This window comes from Psammomys obesus, unplaced genomic scaffold, assembly GCF_907164565.1.
Source record: "Psammomys obesus unplaced genomic scaffold, mPsaObe1.curated_primary_1811, whole genome shotgun sequence".
Lineage (NCBI taxonomy): Eukaryota > Metazoa > Chordata > Mammalia > Rodentia > Muridae > Psammomys > Psammomys obesus.
In genome coordinates, this window is record NW_026592548.1 from 15,344,521 (window position 1) to 15,361,499 (window position 16,979).

Below are 16,979 nucleotides of genomic sequence, written 5' to 3' on the forward strand. Positions count from 1 at the left end.
TCTACCCTGCAGGGTATCAAAGCAGATGCTGAGGCTTATGGTCAAACTTTGGGCAGAGTGCAGGGAATCTTATGAAAGAAGTGAGAAATAGTAAGACCTGGAGAGGACAGGAACTCCACAAGGAGAGCAACAGAACCAAAAAATCTGGGCACATGGGGTCTTTTCTGAGACTGATACTCCAACCAAGGACCATTGATGGAGATAACCTAGAACCCCTGCTCAGATGTAGCCCATGGCAGCTCAGTATCCAAGTGGGTTCCATAGTAATGGGAATAGGGACTGTCTCTGACATGAACTGATTGGCCTGCTCTTTGGTCACCTCCCCTTGATGGGGGAGCAGCCTTATCAGGCCACAGAGGAAGACAATGCAGCCACTCCTGATGAGACCTGATAGACTAGGATCAGAAGAAAGGAGAGGAAGACCTCCCATACCAGTAGACTTGGGGAGGGGCATGCATGGAGAAGAGGGAGGGAGGGTGGGTTTGGGAGGAGAAGAGGGAGGGGGTTATGGGGGAATACAAAGTGAATAAAGTATAATTAATAAAAACTAAAATAAAAATATTATAAAAATAAATAAATTATAATGTAAAAAAGAAATAAATTAGGGTGACTAGACTATAAGACAATCATGAATTTCATTATGTGGGAAGAAATGTGAAAACTGAAAATTAATGTAATCAAGGACACTATGGAAACTACTCTCACATCCTGTATTTTAAGATAAGAGACCACAGAAAGATTCTAGAAAGTCACTGTTGATGTTTGCCCAAAGATAGCTCCACTTTTTTGTTCCAAGAACATGTCCTCCTGGCTTTGGGTATCATCAACAATAAAAAATAATTCGATAAAATTATTATTCTACTCACAGCAATGGCCCTAGTACCCACTTTAGGTAGCTCATAATGGCTTACAACTCCAGCTCCATGGAATCTGACGCCCTCTTCTGGCTTCTGTAAGCATTTGCACTGATGTGCACATACTCCCACACAGAAACACACACATAAATATAACTATGTAAATCAATAAAACGTATCTGGTTCTATTTGCCCCAGTTTCAGAAGGATATATTGAGATTAAAAAAGGGCTGAGGAAAAGTTTCCAAGTTGGCAGATGAGAGGAAGAACAGGCATATTGAACTTCTTAGAAGAGAGCTACAGATTCCTAGAATTGGAATTATTCTTTGACATCATATATCTCAGATTGTTCCTGACAAATAACAGTTTAGTTATTTAAAACTAGTGTATGCCAAGGACTGACTAGACTCCTCTTCTATTTTGTCTGTACAGATTATTCTTGTAGGATGTAGCTCTCTGCAAGTACTGTTAAACTCGGTGCATTTTATACTTTAAGCAAGAATTTTAGCTACATAAAAAGTGAATATTGTTAGAAGTATACTGAAAAATATCATAATTTTGAAAATTTTGAGAATACTTGGAAATACTGAATTATAGTCCTTGAATCTCAAATACTGACATGTTGGGAATTTTAGAACACTGAGAAACTTGACTGTGTCATTGTCGCTACAAAAAAAAATCACATCATTGTTAATGAGTAAATGTAAGATTTTTAAATAAAATTAAAAAGGGAAATTGGATAATTATGAGAAGCATTTACAGAAATCAAATTTGATATTTTAATAGAAATAGTAATAGAAATTGGAGACTTACAGTGCACATTTATAGAAATCAATTCTTTGAACACAAGAAATGACTGTAAATGAATATGGACATTAAATATAAAAAAATGCTGTGCACTTGATAAGCCCAATAATAATCTTGGTTCTCATTACTGTGTAGAGTTCTATTAGACTAGAAAAGGAAAAACTCACTCAGCTAAATTAAGTAAATGACTATCAAAAAGATCATCTGAAGTGAAAATTGAGATCCTACTGTGTGCTGAGCGAGTTCAGGTTCCAAAGATTGTTGTCATGGAGCACAGCTACATATTCTATCAAAATAAAATAAAATCTGAGGATTACAGAAGGCCCAACATTTTCTTTAGGTAAATTAGATGCTTAATTGACTCAATAAGAGAGTGATGTTTTAGAGAAGACCGTTCTCCTCAGACACTTAATGAGAAAAGAAAATGAGCATTAGGAGGGCCCTTTATTTGGTAACTTTTCAAGTTCTCAGAGGCTTTACAGCATAAAGGCCAAATTGTTGTTCAAGTAGTAATAAAACACATTAAAACCAATATTAAACGTATCTGAAGCTCACAGTGTCTTTGCAAGATCCAGGCCAAATGGTTTTTCAGCTACTATTACAAACACGAGCGTGGCCTTGGTTGTCGGTCTTGTGTCTTGAACTTGGGAATCTGGGTTCCAATGGAGGTTTAGTTATGTAACTTGAACCAGTCATTTCCTGTTTTCTTTTTTCCTCACTGTAAAAACTGAGGGTAGGGGCTCTGAGAATTAAATGAAATATATATCACGGCACTGGCTGATGGCCGAAACATGGCAAAGGGTGCATAAATGTGATTTTTTTCCTTTCTTTCTGTCACAGAAATCGAGCACTCTGGTAGTCCACGCCTTTTTTGAACAGCCCTGGACACTGTTGGTTCTTACACTGTGTGGAACTAGTCCAATGTGGTTAAGTAAATAACACTTGAAATTCAATATGCAAAATGTGAAAAGACATCATTTATTAGCATTTTAACTCTGTATCCTGAGTGTAGTCCACACACACACACACACACACACACACACACTTCCTAGGCAGCTGACATTCAAATATCATCATTTAATCTTTGCCTGACCAATAGAAATTTAAAAAAACTACAATCATATTAGATATCTTGCATAATTTGATTTATGTACGGAAAGATCTTTTCTTGGCAAAACCGCAAGTGAAAGGCTGACCTTGTGCTGACAGAGGGTGACCAGGGAGCAGCAATGGTTCCTTGCGACTTAACGAGCCCTGTCTATTTTTACTAATATCAATGGCAAAACTAAGACTTTCAGAGTATTTTCCTTATTACAACATCAGGGTTAATAACTGTAAACAGGTTAAGCTCACAAAATTATTTTGTAGAGAACTGTTCTTCTGTCTTAAGTCAGGCTGCGGGGGAAAGAATTCCACCTGCTCCTTTTGCGGCAGCCTTGCATAGATTTGCAAACATCTTCATCCTTATCAACTAAGCACTTTACTGTGCAAGTTCATTTGTTTAAAAACGTGTGTGTGTGTCTGTGTGTACGTGAATGTGTTTAAGTTTGTGTGTGTGGTGGGTGAGTGGGTGGGTGTAAGTGTGTGTGCGTGTGTGTAGGCCAGAGGTTGACACCAGGTGTCCTCTTCTGCTGTGGCTCACCTTATTTTTTGAGGCGGGGTCATTCACTGATCCCAGAACTCACTGTTCTGGCTGACGGGCCAGGGAGCTCCTAGGGCCTTGGGTGTGTACTTGGGTCGTGGAGATCCAAACTCAGGTCTCCATGTTTGCAAGCACGTACCGAGCCAGCTCCCTGGCCTCATAGAAATTATTTTCTATGAGGTGAAAATAGGTGAAAATAGATACAAATTGAACTTATGTTTACTAGACACAGCATAAATGTATGCGCACTGCTTGAGAGGTGGCTCAGCAGTGTAGGGAGCACTCTTGCAGATGACCCAAATTCAGTTCCCAGTGCCCTTGTCTGGCAGTTCACAACTGCTGCAAAGCCAGCTCTTCTGCCCTCTTCTGGCCCCTGTGAGCACTGCACTCAGAAGCAGACTCAAAACAATGCCTCTTTTTAAAAATTACATGGAGCTTTTTGTTACAACAGTAACGTAAACCTAAACACACTTCATTTGGGAAAAATAATTATATACTTGACAAATCAGTGCTTTTGCTTGACTCCTACTTTTCAAATGTGAAATCAGTTTATTAATGCATACTACATTATGATCTAATCAGCTTTTTGTGGTTGTTTATTCTTTGAGATAGTGTTTTGTTGTGTAGACCAAGTTGATCTTGAACTCAGGAACCCCCTGCCTCATCCTCCAAATGCAGAGTGCTGGAATTACAGGCATTTGCAACCATATCTTGTTTAAGTTTCTTTTTTAAAAGGTAAAATTTAGACTGAAGTTAATGGAACCGAAATGGAATATCAAATACCAAAAAGAAAAATGCTCCTGATATCATAAACATAGTTTATATTCAGTGAAAATATTTACTGTTTTTTTTCTTAATACCTCTTTTGTATTGTAGTTTTGTATTTGTCAATAGACAAATGCACCTAAATCGGTAGTATATAAATTTTATTTCAGTTCTTGCTAACACAATAATAGCTAACAGATCATGGTTAACATAATTCCCAAGAAACATGGATAGTGAAAAATAAAAATAAGAGTATAAAACAAGCTTACTGTTTCGCCAATTTTCCCAATATCTCCTTGGTCTCCTATTTCTCCCTGTTGATCAAGAATATAAAAATCACAAAAATGATTATTTGGCAACAGCTTAAATGATGACAGCTCTTCTGTTTCCATTTTACATAATTATCTAGTTGTAATAGGAAAAAAAAAGCAAAGGCAATTTCAGTTATTCAAACTTATTTATAGAACTTTCATGAAATGTGGCATTTTCCCCATTTTTATTCAAACAATAATTATTTACATATTGAAGCCACATTTCCCTATTCATTACTCTCAGTCATTTATAAAACATATTTTGGGCTGGAGAAAGATTGCTCAACAGTTAAGAGCACTGGCTGTTCTTCCAGAAGGCCCAGGTTTGACTCCAGCACCCAGACCCCAGCACTGTAAATTCAGTTTCATGGGATCCAGTGCCCTCTTCTGGCCTCCATGGGCACTGCACACTTTTAATACAGAAATCCATGTAGTCAAACACCTGTACACATTAAAATCTTTAATAAATACATTCTTAATGAAATATTTTATTGTGTTATTTTTCAACTATTGCTCAGAGAGTAAAGGCACCGCCACCAATACAGAACACCTGAGTGGACGGAAAGAACCGAATCCTGAAAGTTGTCCTCTGACCTTCACCTGTGCACTGTGGCATGCTTGTGCTCACACACACACAGAAATAATAAATCAAAAAAGGCTTTTAAATGCATAAAGATGTTAAGAATATAATTAAAGCCCTAGCCACAGAGGATTCCGTATTTACAAGATAGGTTATTCTAGGGCTGTCCTCAGGGCAAGAGCCAGTGTGCTCCATCAGCAGAGCTGGCCGCTGGAGAAGGGAGGTTTGTTTGGAACCACTGAGTGTGGTCCTGTAGTCCACAAGTTCTGTGAATCCAAAGGCTTCCACAATTCATTCAGTGATAAAATTGTCCTAATCTGAGTTATTTGTGAGTCACCATCTGGTTGCTTGGAATTGAACTCAGGACCTTTGGAAGAACAGCCAGTGCTCTTAACCTCTGAGCCATTTGTGTGTGTGTGTGTGTGTGTGTGTGTGTGTGTGTGTGTGTGTAAGTATGATTTATTTATCATTGCTTAATTTTCAAAAAGCATTTAGTACATTGTATTCTTGAATACCAGACTATTCACTACTGCAGTTTTAGTAACTAGAATAGGTAATTTCGCATGATAATGAAAAACTGATCAAAGCTTACCCTTCTTCAAACTGGAAGTGTCCTACAGACCACACTGCCTGTGTCATAGAGAGGAGCTTGTTGACACCAATTTCTAACCTAATAAAATCCTTTCAGGGTTCTTATTTTGCCCAGTAAATTGGAAAACACCTGTGTTTTCGTGCAGGGGTTTTAATGCATCTGGCTTGGACATGCTACTCATGACCCACGGCAGGTGTGGAGTATGACACACTACACAACCTGAATTACACTTCATAACTCCAAAGGCTGAGTGATGAAACTCACTGGAGCTGTGCCCTGCAAGCAAGGGGTGCAGAGCAGGGATATGGAAGGGCCACTTCAGTGGGGGAACTTGTATAAGAAGAAGGTAAGCTTGGACTGACAGCAGGTAGAAGGCAGAGTTTGAAATACCACACATAGTGGATGCGACAGGGATCTACAGTTCTTTTTATAGAAAATTTGATAAAGTTAAAAATTAAAATTAAGAATAAAATTGAAATGTGGGGTACTGAGATGTTAAGATATCAAACAATATGGTGGCCACTGGTGACATGTGGCATGGGCTGGCTGACCTGATAGATAATATAAGTGTAAAATACATATCATTGTGAAGGGACTGAAAAGCATCTTAACAATGTTTTCAATGTTGATTACACATGGGAAGGGTGACACATACAAGTTATGCCTCGTATGCATTAGAGTATTAAAACAAAGCTTATTTGTTCTCTTTATTCTACACTACGATGCACCTCTGGGCTTCATGTTACCTGCCTACAAAGTCACACTGATTTTATGTACTGAAACATGATACTCATCATGAGGAATAGTCTGTACAAGTTTCCTGTTCAGTTTCTATATGTTTTGATAAGTGGCTACAGTGACATTGTAAGGTACAGTGCTAGTTATCAATAAAGAACTCATTTGGAGAGTTTTTTTTATTAATTACACTTTATTCACTTTGTATCCCCACTGTGGTTCCCTCCCTCCTCCAGTCCCAATCTCTTCCTTCCTCCACCCTCTGCATGCATGCCCCTCCACAAGTCCACTGATAGGGGAGGTCTTCTTTTCCTTCCTTCTGATCCTAGTCAATTAGGTTTCATCAGGAGTGGCTGCATTGTCTTCTTCTGTGGCCTGGTAATGCCGCTTCCCCCTCAAGGGGAGGTAATTAAAGAGCAGGCCAATCAGTTCATTGTCAGAAACAGTCCCTGTTCCTATTACAATGGAACCCACTTGGATATTGAACTGCCATGGGCTACATCTGTGCAGGGGTCTTAGGTTATCTCCATGCATGGACCTTGGTTGGAGTATCAGTCTCAGGAAAGAACCCTGTACTCAGACTTTCTGGTTCTGTTGCTCTCCTTGTGGAGTTCCTGTGCTCCTCAGATCTTACTGTTTCCCACTTCTTTCGTAAGATTCCCTGCACTCTGCCTAAAGATTGCCCATAAGTCTCACCATCTGTGTTGATAGTCTGCAGGGCAGAGCCTTTGAGAGGTCCTCTGTGTCAGGCTCCTGACTTGTCCCCTCTTTTCTCCTTCTTCTGATGTCCATCCCCTTTGCCTTTCTGGATAGGAATTGAGCATTTTAGCAAGAGCCCTCCCTCTTGATTAGTTTCTTTAGGTGTACAGATTTTAGTAGGTTTATCCTATATTATATGTCTATATGAGTGAGTATATGCCGTGTGCATCTTTCTGCTTCTGGGATAGCTCACTCAGGATGATCTTTTCCAGATCCCACCATTTACCTGCAAATTTCATGATTTCCTTGTTTTTTATTGTTGATTAATATTCCATTGTGTAGATATACACAATTTGTGCATCCATTCCTCCACTGAGGGGCATCTGGGCTGTTTCCAGCTTCTGGCTATTACAAATAAGGCTGCTACAAACATGGTTGAGCAAATGTCCTTATTGTGTACTTGAGCCTCTTTTGGGTATATGCCTAGGAGTGGTATAGCTGGATCTTGAGGAAGCGTTATTCCTAGTTGTCTGAGAAAGTGCCAGATTGCTTTCCAGAGTGGTTGTACAAGTTTACATTCCCACCAGCAGTGGAGGAGGGTTCCCCTTTTTCCACAACCACTCCATCATATGTTGTCTCTTGAGTTTTTGAGCTTGGCCATTCTGATGGGTGTAAGGTGAAATCTTAGGGTCATTTTGATTTGCATTTACCTGATGGCTAATGAGGTTGAGCATTTCTTTAAGTGTTTCTCTGCCATTCAATAGTCTTCTATTGAGAATTCTCTGTTTAGCTCTGTACTCCATTTTTTTTAATTGGATTGCTTGATTTTTTTGCTGTTTAACTTATTTAGTTCTTTATATATACTGGATATTAGTCCTCTGTCATATATAGGGTTGGTGAAGATCCTTTCCCAATCTGTAGGCTGTCGTTTTGTTCTGACAACAGTGTCCTTTGCTTTACAGAAGCTTTTCAGTTTCATGAGGTCCCATGTATTGATTGTTGATCTTAGAGCCTGTGCTGTTGGTGTTCTGTTCAGGAAGTTGTCTCCTGTGCCAATGAGTTCAAGGGTATTCCCCACTTTTTCTTCTAAGTGGTTTAGTGCGTCTGGTTTTATGTTGAGGTCTTTGATCCACTTGGACTTTAGTTTTGTGCAGGGTGATAAGTATGAATCTATTTGCATTTTTCTACATGTAGACATCCAGTTAGACCAGCACCATTTGTTGAAGATGCTGTCTTTTTTCCATTGAATGGTTTTGGCATCTTTGTCAAAAATCAGGTGTCCATAAGTGTGTGGATTTATGTCAGGGTCTTCTATTCGATTCCATTGATCCACCAGTCTATTTCTATGCCAGCACCACACAGTTTTTAGTATTATTGCTCTATAGTACAGCTTGAGATCAGGGATGGAGATACCTCCTGAAGATCTTTTACTGTAGAGAATTGTTTTAGCAGTTCTGGGTTTCTTGTTGTTTGGAGAGCTTTTGTAGGAAGCTGATGGCAGGATAACCTATGAATAGTTAGTTTTCTACTCTGTTTCTTTCCTCATTCAAAAACTGTCTTTTCCCATTAAAGTTGATAACCTTCTCTTGTGTACAGGAGGTTTGTTTGAAGGCCAAGGGTGAAAGTGGCTTGCAAGTGCTCTGCATTCTTCTTTAACGTTCAGAGAGTCAGAAGGTAAAGGGAAGGACAACCTTGACTTAGATAAAAGAGAGAAAGGGAAGAGATGGGAAAAACAGGGAAGGAAGGAAGGAAGGAAGGAAGGAAGGAAGGAAGGAAGGAAGGAAGGAAGGAAGGAAGGAAGGAAGGAAGAAGGGAAAGATGGGATAGTGTGAGAGCAGAGAATAAGGGAAGAGATGACAGAGAGGAAGGAAGAAAGAAAGACAGAGACAGAGACACACAGAGAGACAGGGAGATAGAGACAGGCATAGAGACATAAAGACAGAGACAGAAACAGAGAAGGAGACAGTGACAGAGACTAGGGTTGAAGGAAGGTGGTAACTCTTCACCAACTCCCAAGTGTTTCATGGGACACATGTTGACACAAGTCACAGGGGCAGTGAAAGCTAAGGAGGGACAGTCATTGAAGGATTTCTTCAGGTTCCTTGGTAGCAGAGGCTTCTCTTGTGATTCTTTTGCTAATGACTGAGAGCCACTTTCTCAACATTACAGCTCAACACTGAATTTCTTAGTTCTATTTAATAGGATATAGATTAATCTCAGGAAAGTGAATTGCTTAAGCTTTCTGGTTTTAAATCTCTCTTCTGGAGTTTTGTATATAATTTGAGAAAACTAGGCACAGTTTTTCCTAGTACTTTTAGCTATCAACATGTTGATACATTAAAAGTGCTCTAAGTCATCTTCTTTCACTAACCTAAATGTTGATGTCTAGCTCTTTTATAGGATTTAATGACATAAAAATTATGTGTTCAGAAAATATGAAACAAGCGTTAACTTGTGAAAATTGTAAATAACACTGTGTCATTGATGAGTTTTAAAATCTAACTTTGCAAATTTAATAGTCCCTATAAGCTGGTCTCTTCCACACATTGAATCTCTGTGCTGTTTTGTGTTTGTTGTTGAAAAGATCATCTAAAACATGGAAGCAAAGCAAGAAAAAATGATTGGCTTGTGCATCCTTTCAAAGCCATCCAGTGGTGAGGCTACTCAGTGACTGTGCAAGGAAAAGGCTCAGGTGGACCCATGGTTAGCTGTTTGTTAAAGAACCCATGCCTAATAGAGAGATATTAACATGTATATTTATTGCCCTGTATCTAACCCACAAATATTATCCTAATATGTATTTATTATGTTGCATAGAGTTTATTATTTGGTTTTACTTTGTTTCTCTTTTGCAAACATTTTAAAGTGTATCTTAATATTTCTTTATTAAATAGTATACCTATAGAAATACCAATACCTATACAAACACAGATGGACAGACATGGCTTATAAATTTCTCTTTAGACATTTTAAACATTTTACTGGTACCCCATAAGTTGAAATTTGTTCGCATAATTTGTATAAAAGTCATAACTTTATCCTTTTGAAAATATGTATTTTCAAACTGATAAAAACTTCAGGCACTTTACCTTCAAGCCTTCTGGCCCTGGTTCACCCATATTCCCTTTTCGACCTGGTTTTCCCTAAAAGAAAAAAAGGAAAGAAAAACCAATAACTATAAAATATATTTAGTGATCATCACTTATAAAGGTGTCCTAAGGTTTAGGAAGGGCAGTCTGTTCTATGAAATGGGCAGCTTCAAAATATTCGATGATCTCTTCTCACATTCAGTAGCCATTCAGACCTCAAATACTCGAGTGTCTCCGAAGTGTCACGTACAGTTCTCGGTTGTGAGGATGGAGAGGGTGTTACACACATCTGTCTTCCCAGAACTGACACTTCAGTGAAGGTGACACAAATTTTAAAATGTGCATGTATGCACGCATATACACGCATATGTGTATGCAAACATATGTTATGTCCGGTAGTGGTAAATACGAAGAACAACAAATTAGGCAGGGAAGGGAGATGTCAACTCTTGGGGGAGTTTGCTTCACATTTTTGTAGGGTTTCTGTAGAAGAAGAGCTCAAGGAGAAGGTGACACCTGAGTAGAGATTTTAAAAAGGAACAAGCATGTTGACATGACAAGGCACACCAATCCAGGTGCAGGCAAATGTACTTTAGGAAGACTGTATGGAATACCAGAGCACCCACGAGGAGTTAATATGGCTGAAGTGGAGATGGAGATGCAGAAGATGAAGTCAAAAAGAGAGTGGGGGAACGGGAAACAGGATCATATATGGCCTTATAAGCTAAAGAGGTTACTTGGCTTTTACTCAGAGTGAGGGAGGAAGCCTTAGGTGAGCTTTGAGATGAAATGCAGTGTGATGCATGTTCAGCAGGACCTCCTTGAAGCAAAGACAGAAGGATAGCATGCAGATGGGACTCTACTGCAATGGTCTAGTGAGGGACACCATGGTACGGATCAGGGTTGCTGCAGAGGCAGCCGTGAGAACCGGCAGGACTCAGGATGACGATGGCAGAGCTTCAGGAACGGCTCATGATTTACATAGGGAATTTGGTAGAAGAGGAGAGGAGTCAGTATGAACTCTGTGAAAGATCCTTGTGTGTGGGGGGGACCTGCAGCTGGACCATCGGCCAATAGGATTAACTGATAACACCAATGATTGTGCAGAGTTTGGAATGTGGCTGGTCCAGAGCCAAAATTCCACGGGTCAGTTTTCAGTCCCCTTAATTAGTCGTTTATTGCCGCTGTATGCGACCTAACATCTCTGTGACTGTTAGGGATGGCTTTTGGAATGTGCAGAGAGCTAGCTTCCACCAACCGAAAGCCCAAGACCGTAGTCAGATAACTGAGACCCAGAGCTGCGATTTCCCCACTTCTCTGGAACCTACTTGTCCAACCAGTGTTTCCACAAATGTAACTGCAAAGTGTTGTGATTTAAAAATTTTTCTTTCTTCTGTTACCTCACAAGCTTCATGAAACTGTTACTATATTAGAACATGAAATTTAAAGTAACCTGAATTTGTGTTCGTGGGCATGATCACTCTTTTTTTTTTTTTTTTTTTTTTTTTTTGCTCCAAAATAAACTCTTATTCTTTTGAGGTGATGGTTGTGCTTTTGCATTGACAACTATTTTCTATTTGAGTAACTAGATAATTGAAATGAGAAAGGCCCAGAGAATAGGCTGGATGGCAAATTAGAAGCTGAGTTTTGAACATTTTAGTTAATATGGCTGCTAGACACCTACGTACAGAGGTCAAGAGCATAAAATTCTGATCCAAAGATATTTTTCTAGAAGTCATCAATGATGCTATTTCAATTGATAAAACACATAGACTTGTCTAGGAAGTAGAGGGATTTGTTAGAAAAGAGAAGTTTATATTCTAAGACTTGGGATTTTAAAATGTTTTGGATTTGACAAAATTAACATATTAGGAAAATTGATACCAGAGATCTAGAAGAAAATCATGTAGATAAATAAAATAATTTCCAGAAGACAGATTGATTTCAACAAATTCTCAGGGATATGAGTATCGGTTACTATGAGACGACAAGGGTTGGGAGATGACTGGTGGATTCAGTAGCAGAAGCAACTGATCCCCCTGCCATCGTTGTTGGAGAAGTGCTGGGACCGAAGTGGCTTAAGCAGGTCGACAGCAAAGAACCAGCAAAAACACATACAGGGAAGTCTTACTGTGAGGGGACTGGAGTGGAAGGCCCTCAGAAGAGACAGCAACTTATGCGCATTCTGCTTTAGTTTTTGAAGGGGCAGAAAGAACAGCAGGTCTGCGCGCTGGTGAGAATGGTCAGAGGTGGAGCATTAGAGGGAAGAATTACTGGGTGGGTTCTCTGAATCACCAAAGGATGTGGAGAAATGAAAAGTGAAAGTAAAAATTCTGCCTTTAATAAGATCGTAAAACTGTTCACAAAACTGTTTACAAAACAAGACAAAAGGCAGAGTAAAAAGGGAAGACCAGAAACTGAGTAGCTGCAATCAGTGGAGGACAGTTGTGAGCCTACTCTGCTTTAAGAGGATGCGGAGGAGTGATTTTCTTTTCTGACCCAATCTATCTGGTGCTCTGTAAGCTTCTTGCATGTTTATAGGCCTCTCTTTCTTTAGGTTGGGGAAGTTTTCTTCCATGATTTTGTTGAAAATGACATCAGTTTTACCAGGCTCACATAACAATTTTTCCATTACATGCTCTTTCTTTCAAAAATCTAAATGTTTTCTTTTCATATGAAAAGGAACACTGGTTCAAAGGAACTAATGCGTATGCCTGTGAAAAAGGGCTCAAGTGAATAATTATTGTCACACTCAATACAAAGCAAAACTAAAGACCTGGAGGGGACAAGAGCTCCACAAGAAGAGCAACAGAACCAAAAAATCTTGGCCCAGGGGTCTTTTCTGAGCCTGATACTCTAACCAAGGACCATTAATGGAGATATCCTAGAACCCCTGCTCAGATGCAGTCCATGACAGCTCAGTATCCAAGTGGGTACCCTAGTAAGGAGAACAGGGACTGTCTCTGACATGAACTCAGTGGCTGACTCTTTGATCACCTCCCCCCTGGGGGGGCAGCCTTACCAGGCCACAGAGGAAGACAATGCACCCAGTCCTGATGAGACCTAATAGGCTAGGGTGAGATTGAAGAGGAGAAAGACCTTCTCTATCAGTGGACTTGAAAAGGTCCATGGGAGGAGAAGAGGGAGGGAAGGTAGGATTGGAAGGGGATGAGAGAGAAGGCTACAACTGGGATACAAAGTGAATAAATTGTAATAAATTAAAAAATTTAAAAGAAAGGATGTTTAGTTTGTGACATTTACAAAGAAATAGACACCCTTCACAGTAGTTCAGTGCCTCTTAAATACAGCACACACATCCTAATTATTTAAATTGCAAGCTTTGGTCATCCATACAAAAAAAAATCTATTTCCAGTACTTAGAAAGCAATAGTTTGTATATCACAAGAGAGTACCATCTGAGTAAAATTGGGGTGGGGAAACTACCATCTGAGTAAAATTGGGGTGGGGAAACTATCTACTAGTTTTCTATAATTTCTGTATTAGCACATTGATTAGTCAGAAATTCTCAGAAGTAGCGCTAAAATTACCTTATTTAGAATTACTGGGAACCCTTCAAATAATTTTCATAAATTCCTAAGATAAAAACTACTGGGAAAGTGATTAGTGATAATTACTAATAAAATCAATGGGTCGGGAATTTAGCTGGGCAGTCAAGTCCTTCTTAGCATGTACAAGATTCTGAAGTCATCTCTCTGCTCTGGAGGAGAAAAAAAATCTCTAGAAAAATCCAGTTATCACCTAACTTTATTTCAGGGTATTTTAGGATCATAATGGTTCTAGTTTTTGCCTTTTGTCATTAATTGAAATGTTATACTCTTAAAATAAATATTACAAGACAGTTGTTTTAAAGACAAACACATGCAGAAAGATATTTTAATAAATTAATTTATCTTGAGAGTGTATATATTATATTTTTCTTCAGCAACCATGAAACAAAAAGTAACTTTACTTTTCTACCCCAAATTACATAATTAAAAATTTTAACCTTGAGACATTTTTGAGATAGTAATACATTTACACCATTTATCTCTTCCTTTTCCTCCTTCCGGACCCTCCCAGTGAGACAAGGTCTTACAGTATACCTGAGGCTGGCCTGGAACTTGTTATTATGCACAGGCAGGCCTTGTACTCAGGATCTTCTTGCCTTTTCCCCACATACTGAAGTTACTGGCAGGCACCACCTTATCAGAATTTAGGGAATCAAGTCTTGTGATACTTACCCTTGATCCTAGTTCTCCAAAGGGCCCAATTGATCCTTCTTCTCCCTTAGAAAAAAGTCAGAACAAACCGTGACCTAAAACAGCGTTTTAAAATAGAAACCTTTATCTGTTGTTTTTATTCTGAAATCTGAAGCTCGTTAGGGATACAACAAAAACCCTGCTATAATTCTCTTATATTTTAGAATCCAATCCTCCCATGTTTTAATATTTTTGGAATTATACCACATTTGCTTAAAGGAACACATAACATTGGATTGCTTTTTAAATTAGTAGATGGCACGTGATATATACAGGAAATTAGGTTTGGAGGAGATTAAAGTAATTAAGAATAATTTCTAAGTCTTGGCAGATGAAAATCAACACACATATTTATGGTATATTTAATAATCACTTATACAGAATGTGTTTAAGGCCACTTGATCATTCATTCATTCATCCAACCTCTCCTTCCTCCTCTTTCTCCTCCTCCTGCTACTTCTTTTAAGACTGAGTCTCTTCTGTAGTCCAGACTGGCCTCAAACTTGTGAACCTCCTGCCTCAGCTTTGCAAGTATATGCTGGCATACCTGGCTAAATGCACAAGTTTTTAAATTTTAGTTTTGCCTGAGACTCAAGACACACAAAAGCACACCTGCTCCTGTCTGAAAGGAGCTTTCAAAGCACATTATACCCTACCCATATGGCGCTTACTATCAAATGCTGTACTCTTAACCGATTTACTGCCACACTATCTTAGGGTCAAAATAGCTATAATGCCACAACATGTAAACATCTGGTATAATCTTGTGAGGATGGAAACTGAATGCTAAAAAGAGACTGGAGATAAATATGGTCAAAGATAAGCAACTTCTAGGCCTAATTTTCCAAGAAGAAAAGCAAGTGTGTTCCATTTACAAATGTATTGCTGAACTGTACTGACTTTTCACCTTTAAATGGATAGTTGGTAGTATTAGCTTATGTAATCACTCTTGGTAGCCTATGTACACCCTCCTTAGCATCATATGACTTATATACTTGATGAACAGACACTTCGTTCAACTTGTAAGTCAATTAAGTATAATTAAGTCACAAATATAAAATAGTCACAAGTAGTAAATATGAATTATAATACATGTAAGTTTCATTCTCATTTCAGATTCTTCAACATTCTGTTGGTGACCACTGAAATAAATCACCAAAAAGCCTAGAACTCTGTAAAATGATTGAAAATTTCATAGTATAAGTGCCAATATAAATAACTTGAACTTCTTTACAGCAAAAATTGTACTAAGGAAATTATTTTCATCAGGTAAAGACTGAATTATCATGAGAATAAAATAAAACAGAAATTCTAACTAAAAACTTGCTGACTAGACATTAGTTTCCTCCATACCTGAGCTCCTTTCAGACCTGGAGGCCCAGGGGCCCCTCTGCTTCCAAGGTGTCCCTATAAAAGCAATGCAAATACAGAAGACAAAAATTACACATGTATACATTTTTTATCAGCCAACATTACCACAGAGGTGGGCATCATTTCTCATTTAGAGTTATCAAAATGAGATGAGATGGAGGCTGAGCAAATCCACAAAGTGTTTAGATCAAGAAAGGCAATAAATCTGATCTTAAGCAACATGTTAAGGTTCAAATAATTCTTTGTTATTTTTCAACTTTCAGAACTCTTTTAGAACAATTCTTCTTCTAACTCTTTTAGAACAAATACAGAATTCTCAACAGGAATATCGAATGTCAGAGAAACACTTAAAGAAATGTTCATTATCCTTAGTCATCAGGGAGATGCAAATCAAAACAACCCTGAGATTTCACCTTACACCCATCAAAATGGTTAAGATAAAAATTCAAGTGACAACACATGCTGGAGAGGATGTGGAGAAAGGGGAACCCTCCTCCACTGCTGGTGGGAATGTAAACTTGTACAACCACTTTGGAAATCAGCTGGCTCTTTCTCAGACAATTAGGAATAGTGCTTCCTCAAGATTCAGCTGTAGCGCTCCTAGGCATATATCCAAAGTATGCTTAAATACACAACAAGGATATTTGCTCAACCATGTTTGTAGCAGCTTTATTTGTAATAGCAAGAACCTGGAAACAACCCAGATGTCCCTCAGTGGAGGAATGGATACAGAAACTGTGGTACATTTACACAATGGAATACTACTCAGCAATTAAAAACAAGGAAATCATGAAATTTGCAGGCAAATGGTAGGAACTAGAAAAGAATGTCCTGAGTGAGGTATCTCAGAAGCAGAAAGACACACATGGTATATACTTACTTATTAGTGGATATTAGAAATATAATATAGGATAAACATACTAAAATCTTTACACCTAAAGAAGCTAAGCAAGAAGGAGGACCCTGGGTAAGATGATAAATCCTCATTCAGAAAGGCAAATGGGATGGAGATCAGATGATGGAGAAAACAGGGAACAGGACAGGAGCTTACCACAGAGGGCCTTTGAAAGACTCTACCAGGCAGCGTATCAAAGCAGAAACTGAGGCTCAAACCAAACTTGGGCAGAGTGCAGGGAATCTTATGAAAAAAAGGGGAGATAGAAAGACCTGGAGGGGACAGGAGCTCCACAGGAGGGCAACAGAACCAAAAAATCTGGGCACAGGGGTCTTTTCTGAGACTGATACTCCAGCTGAGGATGTGTAGAGATAACCTAG

The 16,979-nt window shown here is 38.8% G+C and overlaps 1 protein-coding gene across 1 annotated transcript in view; it reads right to left on the reverse strand.

The window, feature by feature from the left end:
- The window catches only part of Col24a1 (collagen type XXIV alpha 1 chain), a 247,837-nt gene that overhangs the window by 124,164 nt on the left and 106,694 nt on the right, over positions 1-16,979 (reverse strand). Inside the window, exons 21-24 of the mRNA XM_055614315.1 lie at positions 15,687-15,740; positions 14,316-14,360; positions 10,075-10,128; positions 4,338-4,382 (exon numbers count right to left, since the gene is read on the reverse strand). Coding sequence (XP_055470290.1) covers positions 4,338-4,382; positions 10,075-10,128; positions 14,316-14,360; positions 15,687-15,740 — 198 coding nt within the window. The remainder of the gene's footprint in view (positions 1-4,337; positions 4,383-10,074; positions 10,129-14,315; positions 14,361-15,686; positions 15,741-16,979) is intronic.